This window comes from Podarcis filfolensis (genome assembly GCF_964270895.1).
Source record: "Podarcis filfolensis genome assembly, chromosome: 1".
NCBI lineage: Eukaryota > Metazoa > Chordata > Lepidosauria > Squamata > Lacertidae > Podarcis > Podarcis filfolensis.
This window is the reverse complement of record NC_139604.1, coordinates 77708112-77730883: the sequence shown is the minus strand read 5'-3', so window position 1 is coordinate 77730883 and position 22772 is coordinate 77708112. Positions and strand designations below refer to the sequence as shown.

The 22772-nt window shown below is 40.2% G+C and overlaps 1 protein-coding gene across 2 annotated transcripts in view; it reads left to right on the top strand.

Annotated features, from left to right (window-relative positions):
- NAV2 (neuron navigator 2) overlaps positions 1-22772 on the top strand; it is a 523517-nt gene that overhangs the window by 3319 nt on the left and 497426 nt on the right. Inside the window, exon 2 of one of the 2 annotated variants that reach the window (XM_083593842.1) lies at positions 2158-2780. In XM_083593842.1, coding sequence (XP_083449968.1) covers positions 2706-2780 — 75 coding nt within the window. In that variant the 5' untranslated portion in view covers positions 2158-2705. Of the gene's footprint in view, positions 1-2157; positions 2781-22772 lie in introns of those variants that run through there. The other variant, XM_083593844.1, reaches the window with a different exon arrangement.

Genomic DNA, 22772 nt, shown 5'->3' with positions numbered 1-22772 from the left:
GGTGCCCTGCTTTGCATGAGTGGAGGTTCAGAGTCACAACTGGATGAAGCCCACTGTTTCCACAACATATGCTAGTTGTGCAGAAGGGATTTCATTAGGTTTGGTGAGTGGAGCAAATCCTACCACTCAATCTGATGTGCTGTGGGAGGGAGCTGAATGAGGATGAGAGGATGATGGAGCCACTCGGCTCCACCAGGCTCTGACAGCGGGAGGTCTGCCACCGTGCAGGTCACCACTATGCTCACCAAAAGCACAGGTGGAAGCTACTACCATCAGTTTACTTGGCAGCAGTAACTGGCAGAAACCTCTGAAGTGTGGTGTTTTGGGGCAGAGCTGGGCTGGCCATAGGTTCTACCAGTGATGGTTCCAATCCAGGGCTTTCCACTGTGCCAGCCTGAAGCTAGTGCAGCCAAGGCCCAGCAGTTTCACTGAGCCCCAGTCAGTGCGGTTGATGGGCAGGGTGTGTGGCAGGGCTTCAGATTTATCGGTGCATCTGCTGGTTCATTCAGCCCTGCTGCTCCTGGTCAGCAATAAGGCAGCATGCAATAGTGCTTCTGGGAGCAAAAAGCTGCACATGCCAACATTCGCCATTCTTTTTTTTTTTTTTTACATTTGAGTTTTAGTGTTTTTTGAAAAACTTTAAAAAAAACTTTTCCATGGAAACCTGTTTTCCCCATGATAACAGACAAACGAAATATGCAAAGTAGCAATTGCACAAGCATGTCACTTATCCTGTAGGTCATGAAAAGAAGAAATAGTTACGATAATTAAAATAAAGAGGAGGTGAAATAATTGATTGCCAGTAGTGAGGATGGGGAAACAATGTAAGTGTGACCAGCAATATAAGGATTAGTTGTAGCCCTGTGTTATGTAGATTGAGAAAGAGTGAATGAACTATACAGAATAAATCAGCGACTCATAAAGAGCAGTTCCTTCAGAGTAAATGCAGACAACCTGTTATGTGTATCCAAGAGCTGCGGAGAATTTTACTAGATTACTGCTTCCTTGGAGATTTTTGAAGAGATGCAGAAGACTGGTAAAATTATGACAACCACTTGGTAGAAAAGGAGTGGGAAACTGAATCTGTCTGGGGGGCTGGAGCCTTATTTCCCCTGCAGGCAAAGTTTGACAGGTGGACAGTGACAGGTAGAGTTGAATTGTAATTGTATGGCAAAGAAGGAGGCTGTTGTTCTAGTACCTTTGTTGCTCTTTATCTAGACTTCTTTGTAAATAATTCCTTATGGGAGCCATTTTCATTTTTGTGTTTAGATAAAGAACCAATTAGACAACAAGGCACCCCACCTAAATAAATATTACAATTTGGCCTTTCAAATTTTCCTTTGAGGTGACACATGATTATATACTGCAGGGTCTCAACTAATCATTTTTTAAAATTAGAGTAGGGAATGAGTTGTTTAAAAATACAGTTTTTAGATGATAGTAACTTTGTTTTTCTTTCACTGAGTAACAATAGTTCATTTGTCTTATGGATAATGTGTTTGTGTCTTTCTTGGACTTCTTTGTTGCAGAGGTAGAGCCAGGAACTGTCCAGTCTTGAACATTAACTTACCTGGTGATTATTACACAAAATATGTTATTGCTTTCCATGTGCCTTTCACAGATGGTTATATTTGGCTGAAACAGAAAAAGGAATTTAGATGACAGTAAAAGTATATAGAAAGAATGTTGGAGCACATTCTTGTAAATTGGAGCACACTCTTGTAAAGCAACATTGATTTCATTTCTGTTAAATTAAATGCCAAAATAAGGAGGACCTACATATTGGGAGACATCCAGTGGTATATGTATGTGAGGAGAACTGACTTTCACTCATGCAGTGGGACTTCCCCTTCCTCTCTTTCCCCTTGCAGTCCCCTATGTACCCCCCCAAAACTGCTTCTGAGAGTTGGGCACACTTTGGAGCAGCTTTTAGAGGGGATTTCAGGGGAGAGGAGAGGAAAGGGATACCCTGTTGCACAAGTCAGCTCATCTGATACTACATTTTACCCATTATTTTAGCAACTGTGTGTTCTTAACCATGTGCATAAGAAGTGTTATATGTGCAAAGCTCTGATTTTATCACACATTTTAGGTGCTAATGTAATAAACATCCTTTCATCTGTCAAACAGATAAAATATGTGTTTTCCCCCTTTTAGGCCTTTGCTTGTGTGGAAGAAGACGATGACGACAACACCGTTGCATGGATGATTTTATGTAATTTACACTTGCTAGATTTGCAAAAGGCAATTATCATTGTGAAGTGTTTACACTGATTTATGGGAGGAAGGTGGCCTAGGAGAGGGATGCTGATAATATCAACACAGTGGATTAAATGCACATTTACACCTTTATTGACACATATATTATCCATGCCAAGAATGCTGGTGGAGCAACAAGGAAGATGCTGGTGAAGCAATGATGTGGCACAGACTGTTAAATATGGATTCAGCTCTGCCAACTCCCTATAACGCACATCAATGGATTTCTACATCTGAGCTAAAATAGGGAATAAAGGGCTTACAGTGCTTGTCTGTTAAGATAATTAGCAGAGATGGCAAACCAGAGATCTGAAAGGATTATAAAAAACAAGGAAGAGATTTGAAGGTTCTCTCTATTTTTCGTTTCACATTAATGTTTTCTTATTCATACTGTGGATTTTGAGGAAAAAGCTTCAGGAGACACGCAGGATATTTGTTACTGGGAAATGGAATCTGGATCAGAGTCTAGCCAGCATCAGAAAAGAAAGCCTGTGACACATGGACTGGAAGATCAAAAAAGAGTAAGTGACAAGACTTCACCACTGGCATTTTGTGCTTAAATTGCTGAGCATGATTCAGGGAGTTCAAATGCCACTTACAATTTTTGTATTCAGCGCAGATTTTCAGTGTTGTAGCTGGTGGTGGATGAGCTTTCTTAGGTTGAACATTGAACATTGATCTAGTTTAATTGGCTGGCACTGAGTGGTAAGGGAGCAGCAAAGAACTGGGAAGCATCTAGCTGTTTTTGAAAGAGCAATAGGAAAATAAGAAGCAGGAAGAATGATTGGTTATTATAACGAGTCTGCTGTCACGTGGTGACACTAGTGAGGAAGATAAAGCTAACTTACTATTTCATTTGTTGGTGGGTGCTGTGGTTTTTTAAAAAATAAAAATGCATAAAGGACTGTTTTCTATGTAAGATCTTAAATGAATAGTCATGTAGTGCAATCCTATGCACGTTTACATAGGAGTAAGTTCTTCCGTCTTCAGTAGGATTTACTCCCAGGTAAGTGAGTGTTGGATTGCAACCTTAATGGAATATTTGGTACCTGTGGATTTGCAAGATGGTTTCTATATGTTTCCTGGTGTCTCATGTGTTTGAGAAAAGTGACAGTATACTTAAATAATTGTATGCTTTTCATTGGCCAGCAAGAGTTTGATGAAAACTATGCCTTGGGTTTTTCATTGATATGTGACTCTATATCCAATATAGTGTTGTCGTTCATTAGTAGTAATTGAAAGTAGTGAGCAACTGAATTTTAAACTTATTTTACTGGTTCAAATTGTGATGTGTTGTTGCTACATAAGTCCACAGGGATTAGTTGGTGGTACACTAATGTATTCTGGTTCCTCTGGAGATCCCTTTTTTCCATTGTGACTTAAATGCATCGCTTTGAGAAAATTGTTGAAATATGCCTGAGCTGTAAATTGAGCATCAAGCTTTACTTCTCCTTTTCAATAATGCCAGCGATACAGTGAAACAAGAAGGATTATGTGTCTTGATTTTCTTTTGCTGAGTCTGTTGAAGAATAAAACTTACTTTCCACTGGAAATAAAACCAGCTTGGATAGCGCTCTCTCTCTCTCTCTCTCAACAAGATGAAAATGCAGTTGTTTGCTTAAGGAGCCTTCCCCAAATAATCTCTCTCCCTCCCTCTCTCCTGTTTGCTATATCAGCTGAAGGCGACAAGGACCTTCATTCTCCCATTTTCACAACCCCATTCGGAGGTGGAAATAACAATCAGTAGACACTGAAAGAAAATTCCTCTTATCGACTTAATTTCTAGAGGCCTTTAATATATTTTAAAGCCCTGCTGTATACAAGGCTTGCACTCTATGAAACAAACATTTGGTGTTCTTGACACTAAGATACTGTAGAGCTGGTTTACTAATATTAATATGCGGTTTTGACTGAAACTCTAATAAGTATGGAGGCCTACATCTTCCATCTGCTCTTGGCTCTGGGTGTTTGGTGCACATGTAAAATGGGGCCTCTGAAAGTATAATATAACCCCAAGTGAGGCTCGGTGGCAGCTGGGATAACATCAATTGGTCATGCTTAGCTGACATTCATTTTAACTTGAACTCTAGCCGTCATGGAGATTATTAAATTTATAATGATATATGTAAGATCTATTTTAATGACTCTTCACGCTTGGGTGATCTCTCTCTTACTTGTGTTTGCAAAACAACACAGGGAATTGGGTATTATTACATTTCCTTCCTGGCTGAATTTCCCAGGGAAAAGGATGCGGGTCAGAAACTTCAGTGAAACATATTTAGGATTATAGAAAGAAGCACTTTGGACCACAATCCTTGGGCTGAATGTGTGCTACCTGCCTGCCTCTTTGCGAGATACTCATCCAGAGATGTTGTGTATTTGACGGCTGTCTAACATTAATAATTAATTATTGGAACAGATTTGTTCATTGGAAATAAATTGGTCTCCTACATGAATAAATAAGAAAGAAATGGTGTTAAATTAGCACATGCTCCTGTTTTCCGTCTGTAAGAAAACTGTGCTAGGAGACTGTGAAGGTTTATCCACCTTTATAGAGGGAAAGAAAATAATGTGCCCATGTTCTTTGCAGTTTCTTTTCTGTAACATACATTGCCTGTGCAAATTGGAATGGAAAGAGGAACACTACCCCATGAATATGTTTGAGGCTCAGCCCTTAATATGCTTTTTTCATAACCACATTTTGTGGGTGTTGAATTTAATTAGTATTCTTAGCCCTGATCTCCAGCTTGATCTCATCTAGCTTTGTTGTTATAGATTGGCCTTCAGAAAGCTGTAGAAAATTGGGGTCTGCTCCTGCCCCCATCCCTGAGTTGTAATGGTAGAAGGGAAGCTTTTCACTGATTTATTAGTTTCCAGACAGAATTAAAATGGGATTGACACTAATCATGTTCACAGTTGAACTGGATTTAGCCATACAATTTTTAATGGCTTTGGTGTGAATTACATGCCTAAATCCTGGTTAACTTTCCATTTTAAAGTTAAAAATTAATAACCTAAATAACCATGTGAATAGATCTGCTGGAATCAGTAGAATTATTCTTATGGGCAAATAAATAAGTTTTTTGCTACTGATAGAATTACATAATTTTTGGGGCTTGTAGGTTACTGATTTCAGGGAGGAGCCATAAATTAACACTGCAATCCTATGCATGTTAATCAAAAGTAAGTTCCACTACAGTCAATAGGGGTTTTCTTCCCAGTAAGCATGTTTAGGGTTGCGGCATCATAGTTGTTGTTTTTAACTGAGAAAAACTTCCTGGAAGCCACAATAAACCACGTAAAAATTGCTGGAAGAACAAGCAGCATTGTTTGGTTCAGTAAGAATCTATTTAACCAGTGTAGATGCAAGACGTCAATTTTCTGTGACACAATAGTATTGATTTCTCTTGGATTGATTCCTTTCCTTGTTAAGTTTCTTATTCAGAATTTCATAGACGTGCATTGATTTGAAAACAGTGCCAGGGGGTGGGGTATTGTCAAAATGTTTCTTTTTGTTATTAATAAATGTTACTTGGTTCACATTTTGAGGTGAACTGTTGTTTGTTTTAAACTTAAGCATAAATTTGCCCAGTAGTTTTGATATGCCTGGTTATGCCATTAGGTTCATTGAGTTAGTGCACAATCACTTAAGGCAGAACTGACTTAAGAGTGTATTCTTTTAAAAGCAGCTCCAGGCTAGGGATGTCAGAGATGTCTGACTGAAATGGTAGCAGAAATTGCTGGTGTACACTTAATTCATCCCATGTCTGGAGAGGAAATCAATCCAGCGGCTGGTACATATGACTGGTCTTCGCTGTTGCTTTCAGTCTGCAAATGATAAATAATTGATGTTCCCTTCCCTCAATTTGCATTGTTTCCTTTGCACTGAAATTAATGGTATTGAAATGAATGTAATAATAACTTAATTACATAAAATTCAGCCACAGTGAACAGCAAGCACAATAATGTAGTGTTCGTTAGAAGCTGAACTGCAGCAGAATGGAAACAGTGCTGCATGCAACAAGCATTGGTTGGAGCAGAAATTGATGGCTTCTTACTCCAGATTGTTTTTTTGCAGAATTCCCTTGACTTCTCCACCTTCTTCCTTTCTCATAGCTGCCAACGTTTCCATTTTTTAAAGGGAAATCCCCTTATTCCGAATAGGATTCCTCGCAAGAAAAGGGAAAAGTTGACCGCTATGTCCTTTCTCCAGATTTCCACTGAATTTGAACATAAGCGAAACAAACATTTAATTAGTTTAAGTGCATTAAAAGGCATTTTAAAGTTTTTCCATGATTTAAGGGACTTTTCTTCTTTCCTAGTAACACCATTGATTTGTGTGATTTTTGGGTAGTTACATCTGTATCATCAAGTAGACTGGAGGTACCTTACCACTTCCTCACCATCAAACAAAGCAAATTTCATAGATTAAGTGGTCCAAGAAGTACTAACTAGAATGTTTAGTTCTTCTGTTTCTTAAGGAATGATTAGATTGGCTGAATTAATGTTGTAAGAGTAGCACATGATTAGACACTTAATAAATTATGGGGTTCTTGTCTCATAAGAAAAGCTCTGCTGGATGAGACCAAAGGCCTATGGAGTCTAGCATTCCTTTTTCACAGTGGCCAACCAGGTGTCTATGAGAGACCTACAAGCATGACATGAGTGCAATAGCACATTGAGTTTTCCATATCTGTGCCTATTTTAACAGTGCAACAGAAATATCTTTTCGATTATTTCTCCATTAGCACGAGCTGTTTGCATGTTCCACCAGGTTAAGAGTCTCAAAAGATAATCTGTGTAGTTTGTGTGGCCAGTGAGTTGCTGTGGTCAGTTTGCCTCTTCAATGAATTTGAGATTAAGGACAGTGGCCAGGAACATACTATGTTAGAATAGATAGAGCATAGTTCAGTCTTACTGTCTCCTGCAGAGAGTGTTCCCATATTGACTGAGCCATCTCTGCAGCATAGAAATGCAACGCATGACTAGGCTGTGGGACTTAAACACTCTTCTAAATTCAAATCTGCCCCTAACATGCAAAGAATAAGCTAGCAATTATGAAGCATGTATGCTACAGGCCTGCTGTGAGCAGAAAACTCTTGTTGTGAGTCATTCTAATACTCGGCTATCAAACTCTTGTAGTGCTCGAGTGATTTAAATGTGTTGAAATAATGGGTCTTGCTTAAGGCTTGTGTAAATCAACATGACATTGATGAAGCCTTGCAGATTTACTCCTGTTCAAGATCTTGTCCTATTCAGTGTGTGTGTGTGTGTGTGTGTGTGTGTGAGAGAGAGAGAGAGAGAGAGAGAAGAGCTGATCATTGACTGGGTTAAATTCAAATAGAATTCTGACAGTTTAATAGTGCCCTTTTGTAGTAATTACCTATATCATTGGAAGAGCTCAGCTTTTATATTTGAGATTTCTCTTTTTCTTCTTTCCAGGTTTCAGATTTACCATCTTGCTGTAAAATTTATAAGCTGCTTGTACATATTTTAAAGGTTGTTTAAATGTGTTAAGGTGAAAGCTTAATATTCAGGTTTTTATGAGCAAAATGCTTGCACCTCTCACTGTAAGGAACTCATTATCCTCACATTATTTTCTTTTTCAAGAGCCAACAACCGTACAATGGCTTGTGGATAATAATCAGCATTTTAGTTGCACAATGTGCTTGGAAACTCAAAAAATGAATAGGTTGTTTTCGATTGCTGCTTGGAGTCTTCTATCCTTCTCGTTTCTTGTCTCCCTTCCTTATTTCTTTTGTTACAAAATGTTATACTTAATCTTCAAGTTCACTCCCATTGCTGCCACAGTGTTTCAAGCATATACTATTTGTATTGCAATACTTGTATTGCAACACTGTGATGAAGAACTTCAGATCACTTGGAATTATGCCTTATGAAGAAGGCTTAATTTTGTTAGTCCCTGAGCAGAGTTGTATCGCCAGTGTTCAGTTTGCAAGTTTAGACATACCTCAATGTTTGTTTCTCTGGACTTTTGCCAGTTTGCCTTTTGAGCTGCAAGCAGAACTTGCTGTTACTTTGGGTGATAATGCATGCCTCAAGATGGATTGTAGTTATAAGAAACTCAAGAATCTGCTTGGAAAGCAGGGACAACGTTCTCCTGTAACCTGCCTTGGACTTTTTCATTTTTATTGCTATAACCAGCATTGTATGCTGAAACCCATGCTTGCAGTTGCTAGAAGAGATGGTGAAAGGGCATACCGTTTCTTAACATTGCAATAAGTTGATCTGTTTGAATGTTGTATAAGTGGGGGTGGGGAAAGAGTTAAATGAGATTTTGCTCATTCCGTTCATACACTCGCTACCTGCAGACCCTTAATTAAGATCCACATTGAGTCTCTCCTGAGAGGCTCCATATGGGGGAGCAGGGAATGGAATGGAGACTAAACAATTTCCACTTATGCCACACTGAAAATAATTTTTAAAAATGAAATCTACTGAATTTTTGCTCAAGCTATAATGAAAACAAATTTTGGAACTGGGACAAAACAATTTTTGCATATGTGGCAACCAAAATATTTTTTTATGGGAAGTAGTGTTAAAAATAAAAAGCATTTGTCCAAAATGTAACCTTGAGTGTTAATGTGAATGGACTGGGCAACACAATGAAAAGGAGAAGGGTATGAAATGAGTTAAAATGGAAATCCCTTATTGTCCTGCCAGTAACCCATTTGAAAAAGCAATTAGAGTCAAACCCACCAATCAGCATGTCCAAAGGGACTTGGCACTCAGCTGCTGGTAACTCCAAAGCTAGCGGGGTCAGCATCTGGCATGGGCATGGGCTCTCCTCAACTTTGGGAGTGCTCAGTGTGTGTGCATGCCACGCGCACGACATGCACATGTGACATCACGCGGCAAGAGGAAGCAGCGAGGCCCACCACAACTGCTTCAGCCTTTCCCCACATCATATTAAGTACTTGGGAATACAAAATCTTGGACACAACTTTACAATTTTTGTCACTAATAAGAATATCAAAACTTTGTGTAAGGCATTTTTATCATGGATGGGTAGAGTTGCATCAGTTACGAATATGGTACTTCTAAAGTTTTTATTTCTGATTCAGACTTTGCCTATATGTATTTCAGTGGAAACCCTTAAGAAATGGCAAGAAATGGCAAAAATTGCGAAAGCAAAATGAAAGATTTGACAAATTTAGACCCTCAAATTAGCTCAATCTATATCATCTTTTTCTGACTAAACTGCGGGAGGCAGTGGAAGACAGAAGTGCCTGGCGTGCTCTGGTCCATGGGGTCACGAAGAGTCGGACACGACTAAACGACTAAACAACAACAACAACATATCATCTTTGGATAGCACCCTTCCTTCCACATGCCTGACAGAAATCGAATTGGCAAGAAATAGAAAGAAAAAGGCTTATATATATTGGCTACTTGTTATGAAAATGATAGCTCCCTCACAGCGGAACAAATTATAGAAAAGATGAGAGGATGCAATGTGAATTGGCTACTTATTCATCAAATTGTACATTTTATTTCAAGTTCAGCAGTTAAGTCTCAAGCCCTTTGGTCACTGACGCCCTTTGAAAATTTTATTTTGAATACGATTGAACGTTCTAAAAACATCCTGTCCATGTTGTACAAAATATTTAGTGACCTTACTGCTGGACAATGTTCAGCAACCAATTATGGGGAAATAGACCTAGATATCAAAACAGAAGAGGTTGCCTGGAACAACTTAGGAGCAAAAAACCCTTTAAGACCCATGTCAACCTGCATAAGATAATTATTTTAAGTTAATTATAGATGGCATTCAGATACAATTACATAAACAAAGTATCTTAAGCAATGTATTGGAGAGGATGTAAGACAGTTTGTATGACATTCCATATGTGGCAGTCATATGAACTTGTGCAGCCATTCTTGGAAAGAGTATTTGTGGAAATAAGCAATGTTACAAATCTTCCTGCATAATGTAATCCAACTCTCTGTTGATTAACAATATTTAAAGAAGATCAGCTCAATTTACTTTATAAGGAACTCATCACTTTTTCCTGATGGTGGCATGACACTATGACCATTTCTCTATGCTGAGCCTTGTCTAAAGGTGACATATGCTCCTCTCTGATATTCTGGTAGTAAAAGTGGGGGAGGGCAAGGAAATACTATGAAAAATTTCAGTCTGGGCTCCTCTGATCATGGAACTGTGATCTTGTTCTTTTTCTTTCCTTTTGGAGATTAACACTGTGTTGATAAGATTTGACAGAGCAGATGAGACCAGTGGTCCATCTGGTTTGGTATCCCGCCTGTGGCAGAGATCAATATCTTATGCTTTAGAGAAAAAAGTGCACATCAACCCCTACATTAATATGCCAAGTCAATCATGCAGTGCTGAATATGGGAAAGGAATAGCTTCCTTCCTTTCTTTACACCCTGGAGATGAGATGATTATTCTTATTTTAGTTTGCATAGTTCAGTATAATAATGGTCATAACATTATCTGTTCATCAGATTTCGCATTAATATATGCTTTTTGTAATACTAAGGCCAAAAATTCCACACTCGTGCTGTGTTGTGCAGGGAGTTTTGCTTCTTCTTGGTTGTTCCCATTTGTTGTTCAAAAGTTAACTTCAGCAATAATGTGAAAGGGCTTTGATTAGAATCTGAGGTGTATTGCATTTGCTGCCACTGGTTTCTCTAATTCATTTTTTATTAGGATGCTCACAGACATAAGGCAAAGACACTGTACAAGAGCTTTGCAATTTTAAAAAGATTTTATCAGAATAATAACAAAAAGCAAACATTTACGAACCAGTTCTGTAATTCCACCTGCCTCCATTGTGCAGGTGCAGTTTTTCAGCCCTTGCTAAATTCTGAGACACTTGGTTCCTGTGTTTGCTGAAAGCTCAAGAGTATGCTGCTTTGCATAAAAATAGCACCATGGACAGAACTGGCACCTGCATTCAGTAAAACATCTCTTAAATGTCCTTTTCTCCTTGCAGCTATTTAGATTAATTTGGATTACTCAGTGTATTGTGTGAGGACACTATCAATTTAAGTGGGTTGTGCTTTAGTGAATCAGATGAGCCTCTGGGTAGGAAGATGATTCAGAAATAGAGAAGCTATGGCTTCCTTTAACAGAGACTCCTTGTTCTGTAAATAGTTAATAAAGTTTATCTTATGATTATGGACATCCTGGATTCTGCAAGTCATTAATATGAGAACAACACAAATTGCTCCCATATTCTTGTTACAGACCTAAGCAGATTCCTTTACTGGGATCCATAGAGCTTTGTATGTGCCTAAGACATTTCCTTGCATGCATAATTTCTCTTTCCAGATCAATGTTGTGTCACACTGAATACTGCTCCAGAAGCCTCAGTCCTCAGTAATGGCTTAATGGAAGGTGTGTGTTGATGATAGGAACCAACACAGATATCTCTGGCATGGTTTTTTAGTTGCTGTTGATTTTATTTACATGTGAATAATAACAACAACAACAACAACAACAACAACAACAACAACAACAACAACTGTAAATATTTATACCCTGTACATATGGTTGCTTATTTGATTTTATAAGTTTTAAACATTTTAGTGTTGTGATTTTATTCTGTAGACTGCTTTGGGGTCCTTGGATATAGAAAGCAGTCCATAAATTTTAATAATAGCAACAATAACACAAACAGTATCGCTGTGGTTATGTGGAACCTCATGTATGACTTGTTTGGATTCTGGTGTTAACTTTGGAGATACACTTACAGAAATAATTCTGCTGATTTTCTGCTGTTGCTCTTAAAGTTTGCCTGGGGCAGTTTAGAACAAGACAGTTCCCTGCCATTCACCTCCTATATTCTCCAACATTTGCCGTATTGGAGGGTGGAAGGTGTGAAGTTTTATGAAAGGTTGATGCATATAGCACAGGAATCCTAAGAGAGAGAGCTCACGTTTTAAAATATGATTTGAAAACTGGGCTTGAAATTTGGGGATGCGTGACTGAATGAATTCTGTGAATAATTTTGGTGCAAATAAATAAATTCTGAGGGGTATGCGAATGAGTCTCTGCCATTAGAGCTGTAATGAGGTGCAGTAAGATAGGGCACTGGACCCAGACTCGGGCAGCTGTTCTCGTTTAAAGTTGTCATCGCTGGGACTACTTTTATGAATAGAGATAGCACTATTGGAGCAAATATGTATGCACTGGCTGTTTTTCTTTTTCTTACTAGCATTTTTATTCTGTCCCCATTTTAGAGTCTGCCTAACAAGGCATCTGATATAAAGATTTCTTTCTTTGTGTAGCCTGGTTGTACTTCTTAGACGTCATACAGCAAAATTCACCAGTTTGTTGGCTTCCCGTATCATTTTCAAGGGAATAAGTCAGTACCATGCAAATAGGTGCTGCATAGCTCCAAGCAAACTTTACATATGGTGTAACATAACAGACCACAATATTACATCCTCGGATGTGTATGGCTACAGAGCTCTATAGTAACTGTTCCCTGAAATCTGTGGGAAACTGAAGATGCCCTATACCTGTTTTGATAATCATACTGTGAGGTCAGGGAAAAGTCACTCAGCTGTTAAGACACCCTGTGTGGCACATCTTCCTTCAGGGCTTTGTTGGAAGTAGGGGACAAAAGAGGCTAGTGTGTGGAGGTTATACATGTCTGCTTGATACATATTTAATTTTTTAGGGTCTTGCTTCTTGGTGATTTCTGAGCTATTCTTATTGCTTAATTCAGGTTGCTGCATTTCTTCTTGTTTTTATTCTTAAGTTCCCTGCTTATATATTTGGCAGTTTTAGCATGTGGTACATTTTACAGTAATGCACGGTGTCCATTGCTGCTGCTGAGTCAGAAAGCAGGAGAGTTAATAGTAGGCAGAGCCAGGGGGTAATGACTAGCATATCTAGGACAGGTAGAAATGATTTAGTTCTTAAGGTATCGTTTTTATTACCTTAGCTTGTTTTTAGAGCCAGGTGCTTAGCTTAGAAAGAAGCATCTGGTATGAATAGTATGGAAGAGACTGGTTCAGCCACAGCGCATGAGCAGAATGCAGATCCCACACAAACACACCTAGGGAGTTTCCTCATGCCTGTATTTGTTGTGTCTAAAGGCTTGTGACTTAACACAAAAAGGCTGCAATCCTATGCACCTGTATAATCACAACATTAATGAAAGGCATTCTTTCATAGTAAAATCCCTATAGAGCTTTCATCTGAAGGGATAGGGAATACAGCCTAAGGCCCTGCTCCTCAAATTCATTATCATTCACTACTACTAGTTTTAGATGGGAAGCTGCTTCTATGCTAATAACAAGAGACATAAGGCTGCAATCCTGTGTGGACTTATCTGGGAGGTACATTCCGCTGAATGCACAGTTATGCACAGGATTGCACTGTGTGTCCTTTAGACTTTAAATATAGGAGATCTGGCAGATTTTTAGGATTTCCCGTACCAGTCTAGAATTAGATTGTCACAAGGACAATCCTCACTCTCGTAATACAATAGTGCTTTATTCCCCAAGCTGCTTCCTATACATATGAATCTTGGAAAGCATAATCTGGCCCAGACAATAGCCTGAAATGATGACATTAAAATGTCATTGTTCTGGAGCCTAGGGGTTTTTTGTGTGTGTCTTTTTTTGGAGTTGATACCTGAATGTTAACTACTCCTTTGTCGGCTGAGCTTAGGCTGATTGTGATAACTATGTATCAGAATAATAAAGGGTGTGCATGCCTTAGGGAAGCAATGCAGTCTCATGTTTCTCACTTGAGAATTTGAATAGAGTTGCTCCCTTTCTCTTCTATTATTATTATTAAAAAGCTGTAAGGCTAAAATCTTTTGTGACTTTCTGAGGTTTACACTTTAAGAGGAATGCTCAAACCATCAGGGGAATAGTGATAACTATTTGCTTTGCTTAGCTTTAGCTAAGTATCTGAGTTTTTTGTTTTTTATTTTATTATCTCAAGGGAAGGATCTAAATACTTACCAGTAACTCTAGGAGCAGTTTCTGATTCCCTAACACTAGAGACACTCCCCATCATTGGTATATTTTAAGATAACTTTTGGTGAAAAATGGGTTAGGTGATGAAAAGTTTTATTTACTGGGTAGGCTTTTGTCTTACCCTATCCTAAGGATTCACTGTTTTGAAAAGTAAGATGTACAGCAGCAGTTCTAGTTAAAAACCAGAAAATTTTGAAAAGATTTAAAATTAAAAATACTCAATATTGGCTTGATATTAGGGGCTGAAACTCAGCTGAGTTCAAGGCCATATCACATGCTTCTCATCAGGCTTTCAGGGACTCTGTCCCATGGAGCATATGAAAAGGAAACTCCTTAATAAGGGACCAGCATGATCAATATCTGCATCTGTGTTCATATTTGGCACACAGTGGGAAGAGGAAGCTCTTGTCTGAATGTAGAGGTTGAAGTTTGTTAGGTGAGATGGGCACAAGGTTCCTAAGGGCTTCACAATGCAATAGTACCACTTGGAAATGTTCACAGACAAAGCACCAAAGCATGTGCTCCCAGTGGCGGATCTCAACTAGGAAGCAGGCTACCTTCATCTATAGCAGCTGTGTAGAACTTTAAACTGTGCTTTTACAGTCCACTGTGTCTAACCACATCTTTAGATGCAGCAGGTTAAGTGCTCTTTGTTTCAGACCATTAGTTTTCTGAATTCCAAAAGAAATGCAAGGCATCCAAATGCCTGTGGCCTCTGGTGTGATGCTCAGGTTCAATATGTACCCATGACATGTGATGAGGGCTGTAGTGGAGAATAGATAGTTAGCCCCCATGCTAACCTATTTTGTTCTTTTTGTCCTTGAGTGATATTGGGGAAAGCTGCATAGCTGTAGAAAGCCTAGGAGACCCATCTGTGCAATTTCCCACCCCCATCTTTCTTTCCTAGAAGCGGGTAAGAAGGCATGTATCCATTAAATGTTTTAATTCATCTCAATTTCCCAGAATAATTTATAATACTGTACTAGCAATGCAGAGATGGGTGCTGGCTTTTGGACAAAGCTTGGCTGTGATGGGCACTGAGACACAGAAGCAGGTGCCTGGTGAAAGGACTGCCGCATGTGCTCATTGTGTACCCCAAGGTTCCCAAGGAACTAGTTCTAAAATAAATAAATGAGTGAACAAGATATGCTGGGAAGAGGGAAGCTTGCTCCATTGCCCAGAACTCAGTCCTCACAGCTTATAAAGGGTGCAGAAACCACCACATCATCGTGACTAGTGGAGCAGTGTATTTGTCTGTCTCTTGGTTCATTCAAATACTTAGTGTCAGATCAACAAATTTTGCTGTATGGGGCAAAAGCCTGCACTTCTGTTCCCTCTCCTGCAGGTTTGTGCCATCATAATCTGTGCCAGGATTCCTTCTCTTGGGTACAGCAACACCAGCAAGGGCAGGGGGCAAAAAGTCTTTCTGCCCTTTGTGTCCCATGCAGGCTTCCTTCTCTTGGTGGCAGTGGGACAGCGACAAAGGGAGAAAGTATTTCTCCCATTCGTCTTCCGTGCTACTGCCACCACCAAAAGAAGGAAGTCTGCAAACTCATGCTCTGTCTTGCAGCTTCATGCCTTCCTCTTCCTGCGGGAGTGGGCAAGGAGCAGGCAGAACTTTCTATTGCCACCCATCTCTGCTTTTTAAAATAGTGGAAGCCAGCGGGAACATCTAGGAGGAAGAGTCAGGCCCTGATGACAACATGGCATGGGAAAGTTGGGAGAGGCACTGCACAGTTGCAGCATACTTTCAGTGACTCCTTACATTCCAGCTGGGTTGAGCTTCCTTCTAGAAGAGATGGGTGGATGACCCCCCCACCTCTTCTAATATGTGGAACTTGGCCGGAATGTAAAGAGTCACTAAGTGTGTGCTGCAGTGCTCCTATATCCTACGCTGCCATTTTGCCACTCCCTTACCTGCCTCCTGGGACATGTGCCCTCTTTTGCCCTCCTCAGTCTGGGCCTGTGCTTAGAGACAGAATAATAAAAGGGTGCTGAGGAATGTCATGTTATGCTTGAAGATCACAGACTGCTTCTTGAACCTTGGGGGCCACTGCTACTTGATAAAGCTGCTTAAGGGCCAGGCTCTTCTTATATTGTCAGGGAAAAGACGCTCAGTTTTCTCAGCCATTGCTTCATATGAATCATCAATAGCAGGCACACAGTAATTCTCCTCCGCAAACTTTGAAAAATAAGCCGTATCATAGTGCCATTAGCATTCATCTATAGAGTGCCAGATGTGATAAATTTGTCTAAAGTCCTGGGCTATATGAAAAATCATCGCATAATCTGACGCCTTAATAAGATGAAGTTAAAATAATGCTGCAACAATATTTTTATACACTGGTATACGTATGAGCCACACCAATGTTTTTGTTTATTACTTTGAAGTTGCTGTGTTGGGTTTGGAGAACTAGGTTGTAGCAAGGTATTGGCTATTGTAGTCAATAAGCATGGATATGCCTATTTAAAAGAGGCAACACAAAGGCTGCTGCTTTGAGTCCTTGGAGGTTACAACAGGATGCAATTAGATTTCTTTCAAAAAGCTTACATATGAACCCACTCCCTCCCGCCGTTTGCAAATCTATCAGAGGCCTGAATGTTCAGGCTATATTCTTCCATGAGTCTGCAATGTCTAATTTTCCTCTGTAAGATTATAGCCCATTTAAATTGCCCATCGCAAATCAATTCCTACAGTGCAATTTAATGAAACCTTTTGCTGGCAATTAAGATTACAAATCTAGAAATGCTTTCTACATAACTGTCACTGTTAAGCTGGGTTACCTTGTTATCTTTAGAGGGGGGGAAAGTGCAATGCATATTCCAATGGTGTGCTTTAAAAAACTTTAATCCAATTTTAATGTTTAATCTAGGAAAATGTTTGCTATAAAGTATTTATTTTGTTTTTTAAAAATTAATTGAAACACATTTTCCAATATTAATATTAAAATTAACCAGCTTTGAAAACCTTTCATGTAGAAATTCTGAAGGGAAGGTTTCAATTCCAGAGATCCTTTTTATACAAATGTGAGATGGGTGCTGTCCTCAGTGACTATGTGGGTCATATATTTGGGAAGTGAGAGTTAGAGTGTCTGAATTAATCCCATCTCCCAATAGTTAGCATTTAATGAGAGAGATCCTAGAGCACATCTCATTCCGTATGAGGACTTCTTGGTACCTGCCAATTCTACCCTCCCCTCAGCTTTGCCCCAACACACTTTTGTACTTATATGACCTGATCCAGAAGGAAAATTCAGGTTTCTGCCATGCAGATTGTCTCTGTTGGATACAGATAATTTGGGTATTTTCCATTTAAAGCTCATGAAAGCTTTAGCTCATTATCATTAGCGCGCCCCCCCCCCGCACACACCTTCACCAGCAGTTATATGTGCAGTTGTTGGGGGGCATATGTGTGTTTCCCCTCTGGATCAGGTCATACATCCTCAGAGTAGCTTTTCATGGTGGGACAGTCCAGGGCATTAGAAATATTGGGAACTGCTTTTATTTATTTATTTATTTTTGTTGGAATCACGTGTTTTTAATTAGCACAGGCATTTCAAAAGCAAAATGATCAGAAGCAGTGACAGAAAACACGGAACTTTCCCTTTTGTCATCTCTGTCCTGTTCTTCCACAAGTTTGATAACTGCTTGCATGCTGGCCTTGTGAGACTTAACAGGCATGAGAAGTTGGACTTATCTCTCCGCCCAGATTTGGTAATTTGTTCAGCCATGGCAATCTGACAGCTCGCATGCCTCGAAGCCAATGACAACGGTTGGGATGTTTCCCACATTGACAGAGTTTCTGAATCATTTCCCATTAGATACTTAGAAGCATCTCTCAGCTAGAGATGTCCTGCGCATTAGGCTTTGACAAACTAAGTGACAGTTTGCTTTTGAAGTGGTGGCTGTTTGTGAGCTCTGACTGAAGTGGCCTCTGGTTCAGATGCCCGGCTGTCCTCTTGGGGCTGGGCACACACTTTTTCCTGAGTGTTGGACTCCTTGTTTTCAGTGGCACTTTGCTGTTGCTGCCTTGCATGTTCCCCATCCCCCTTTTATTTTGGCTCCAGAGGATTGTTTGACCACAAGACAAGAATCTTCGGTCAGAGGTTGTGATCTCTTTACAGGAGACTACTCCTCACACAATATGAAAGTCAAAGTAATAGCCTCTATTGGAGGCAGACCTTTTTGTTTATGCACATCTGCACTATGCCCCTCATTAGCATTGATTACTACTGTATTGGTAACAGGCCTTTGACTAAAGCAATATATAGTTCCTTGAGAGAAGCACCCTAGATACTGGCAGGTGAGCCAGCCCAAGATCTAGTAATACGGCAAGGAGAGGCATTCTCTACATTATGCTGATGGTCTGTTTTTGGTGCTGGAGATTATGGGGAATCTGTTAAGAAGATGAATCAGCACCCTCCCCCTTTGGCAACTTGCTGAACATTCAGCCTTACAGGGTTCACCATCTTCCACATGGCTTCCTCCATGCACAGAAATGCTGCACTTCATAGGAGTCAACTCCTAGGGGTCAAATTCCCCGTAGCCCATGCAATAAAACATTTGATCCTCTCACTCCCAGTTGATAGGCATTGCCATTCAAGTAACGTGTACACACTGCATCTTGTGATTGATTGGGCAGGGTGGGGCTTACCTGCCTCCTGCAATATTTTATTCAAGTTGGCACCCTTGCTGCACTCTCCGCACACTTTCTCCAGTGCAAAATGGAAATTCAGAATGAAACAGTAACCCAGAGGGAGGAAGTGAGTTCATGCATGTGGCTTGCCAATCCTTCTTCTGATTCCTCCTTTTCCAGGCTCCTCCATATGGCACGCCCAATGACATCTCAAAAAGCTGCCTTTTTGTTGAATCAGTTGATTGGCTCATCCAATTCAGTATTATCTACCCTGATTGGCAGATGCTCTCCCGGGTTTTATTTAGAAATCTTTCTTAGCTCTCTCCGGCAATGCCAATGATCAATCCTGGGACTTCTTGCATGCTTAGAATGTGTCTTACCACTGAGCGACATCCTTTCCTAGTGGAGCTTCTCTTGATGCCAGCCTCCCAGGAATTTAGTAGTGACCCTCAAGAAGGTGTGTTAGGTGCCATACTGGGCTGTCTTGGTTGATCCCTACTCTGAGCAAGCCGGATTTCCCCCTCCTGCTTTGAGATATCTGACTTCCAGAATTCATCTTCCCCAGGAGATCTCATGGGAAGTCAGAAGTTCTAACCATCAAAGCCACCCCCCCTTTTAAGTAAATGAAAGCTTTTATGAAGCAGAAGTAATAGTGTGTCAAATGTTTTCACTGTTGAACTTTGCTAGCCAAGAAACTATTCATAATGTCTGATAATAATTTAATATCCATTGATCCTTTGTTTCTCTTTTGCTGGCTGGCTGCCCAGATTCTGTAACGATGAGTAGCTGTCTATGTGACCTTTTTCATTATTGAATGCATGGTAATGTGCCATGCACGTTCTTCCCATTGCATCAAACACCAATCTTTAGGTAATGGGGAAAAGAATATCTAATTAGGGAAGCACCTTAACTTATTCTACAGCCCTGAAGATTTTAGCTGGGTTTCTTTTGTATGAGGTTTTGAAACTGTGCCTTGATTCTAAACTGTCTTCTTGCTGGGGTGGGGAAGCAATTATTTCTGTTAATGTACAGATGATATCCATTGCATAGCATAAAGAATCACGCAAATGTTGTAAAACAGAGCTTCATGATTGCAAAATTATAGGTGGGTATTATGTGGGTGTAATTTATGCAAAATGATCTGCAATGATAAGTAGCCTTCAGGCTCAGGTACAACATGCTTATATTTCCCCCCCAGGTTTATGTGAAAATAAAGAGACTTCTTGGAGCCATCAGAATTAAAAATTCAGCTGATCAGTTCCCATCAACTGATGAGTTCCCATGACCTAATGTCCGTGCAGGGGCGGGACGGGACATGCCTTATTTGCCATCTGATACACTTTACTACTTTTGACAGGATGTCTGCAAATACAAACTGAGGTTGGGATCCAAAGATCAGGCACATAGGTATGGGAGAGAAGCATACCTATAACTGGAGCTTTGTTTGCTGCTATGATTGATTTATTGCATTTCTGTGCCACTTTCCACCCAAGTGAATCCCAACACGGCTTGCAAACAATAAGGAACAATAATATCACAAGCACAGGCTTTTGCAACAACAATTGCTCTCTTTAAGAGACCTGCAGTTGTTGAGTTTGAAAAGCACCATGTCTCTCTGGCAATGAGAAATCCTGCATCAGACAATAGCAAACAAATGTTATGTGCTATGTAGAGACATGTGGCACTGAAGTTGGTGCATATTTGCTATTTTCATACCCCCCTGCATTTCTATGTGCCTCTTTTTCCCCCCAAAAAAGAAAAAAAAGGATGACAGCTGCATTTACTTTTGCTTCAGTTGCCAAAATGTTCATGGCTACCCCTGGTGCCCTATATTGGGCCAGCTGACAGCCTGTGAGGCACGGAGCAATACTTGAATGGAGCCCAGAATTGGAAGATGTCATCCAGCAACTGCCTGCCAGTAGATATTTGATGATAGCTAATCTGTTTCCAGAGACAGATGGACGTGGGTGGTGCTGTGGTCTAAACCACTGAGCCTCTTGGGTTTGCCGATCAGAAGATTGATGGTTCGAATCCCTGCGATTGGGTGAGCTCCTGTTGCTTGGTCCCAGCTCCTGCCAACCTAGCAGTTTGAAAGCACGTCAAACTGCAAGTAGATAAATAGGTTCCGCTCCAGCAGGAAGGTAAACGGCATTTCAGTGCGCTGCTCTGGTTTTGCCTGAAGCGGCTTAGTCATGCTGGCCACATGACCCGGAAAAACTGTCTGTGGACAAACGCCAGCTCCCTCAGCCTGTAAAGCGAGATGAGTGCTGCAACCCCAGAGTCGTCTGCGACTGGACTTAACTGTCGGGGTCCTTTACTTTTACCTTTAATCTGTTTCCAGAGCACAAGGCAAGGTTGAGTTCTGTAGGACATAGAGAACTCTTGAGTGACATCACCATGGCAAGACTTGACCTTGCTTTGTAGTCAATTGAGAAACTAAATCGCACAGCATTTCTATTGACTGCGAATCCCCACAGCATGCTACCTTGGCACTGGGAAATTAGGAGTTCCTCAGCTTTTCTTCTTTGCTAAGAGCTTACAAGGGTGAATGGGTTTTTTTTTACTGTGGGTTCCTGTTCCTCACTTAAGGAGGCTTATCCCCAAACCTTGTGGCAGAGTAAGGCATTAATACTTTTTGCTGTGGGGGGCATGCAGATTGGCTTTGCCTTGAATTGCCCACCAGGGGGTTTGAAGGAACACGGACAAGCTGTTGCATTGTAATCCATGTATGCTGGCTGTCTAGGGCAGGGTTCAGCAACCTTTTTCAGCCGTGGGCCGGTCCACCGTCCCTCAGACCATGTGGTGGGCTGGACTATATTTTGGAAAAAAATAATGAACAAATTCCTATGCCCCACAAATAACCCAGAGATGCATTTTAAATAAAAGCACACATTCTGCTCATGTAAAAACACCAGATAGGCCCCACAAATAACCCAGAGATGCAATTTAAATAAAAGAACACATTCTGCTCATGTAAAAATATGCTGATTCCTGGACCATCCACAAACTGGATTGAGAAGGCGATTAGGCCGCATCTGGCCCCCGGGCCTTAGGTTGCCTACCCCTGGTCTAGGGGATCACTAGTCTTTAGTGTTCATGCAATCCCAGGGAGCTAGCAGAAAATGGAGGCAGCCAACACTGGACCACCATAAATGGAGTAAATCAGAATGAACAAGGATGAGTGTTGTGTGTTTTGTTACCTTTTGATAGATAGCCAAACAAACTAAGGGTGATTTTTCAGAGTCAAATAAGAGATTTTCATTGTTCTTTGTATAAAAAAATGAAAAAGCAGAAGCATTTTTTGTTTTGTGTTCAGATTTTTTAAATTGCAGTATTCTTCTTTAAAAAAAAAATGTCATCCCTATTCGTACTGCAGTTGAAACTACCATTTCAATTCCATTTATATACTGTGGACAGATAATAATCAACACAGCATGCTTACAATTACACGCAAATGAATGGAAACTGTGGTTCTTGTTGTGACAGAAATGATATTCTTGCATAATATCTTGTATGATATTCACAGAGGTGAATTGTTTGCAGGAATGCTCATAATTTCAGCATGGAAATAATACTATCGTACCCATTTTTTGTGGAGGGGGCTTGCCTTGATAAGTAATCTTCCTCTGTTCTCCTGGGCACTCCTCTGGAATAAAAATAGGCCAGGGATTTTAGAGTTCTTATCCACGTATCTTAGTCTAGTTGAATTGTGACCCTCTCTTACGCCTCTTTAGACCTCTGGCTACATTTATTCTTCCCCTGCTGCTTCTTATTAAATAAGTTAAAACAAATACTCATCAGATTGACTAGCACAATGTTAAAATATTTTTGTTTCTATATAACCTTACTTATTTGGATTTCCCATGATCTTAGATCTCATGTACTAGTGTCA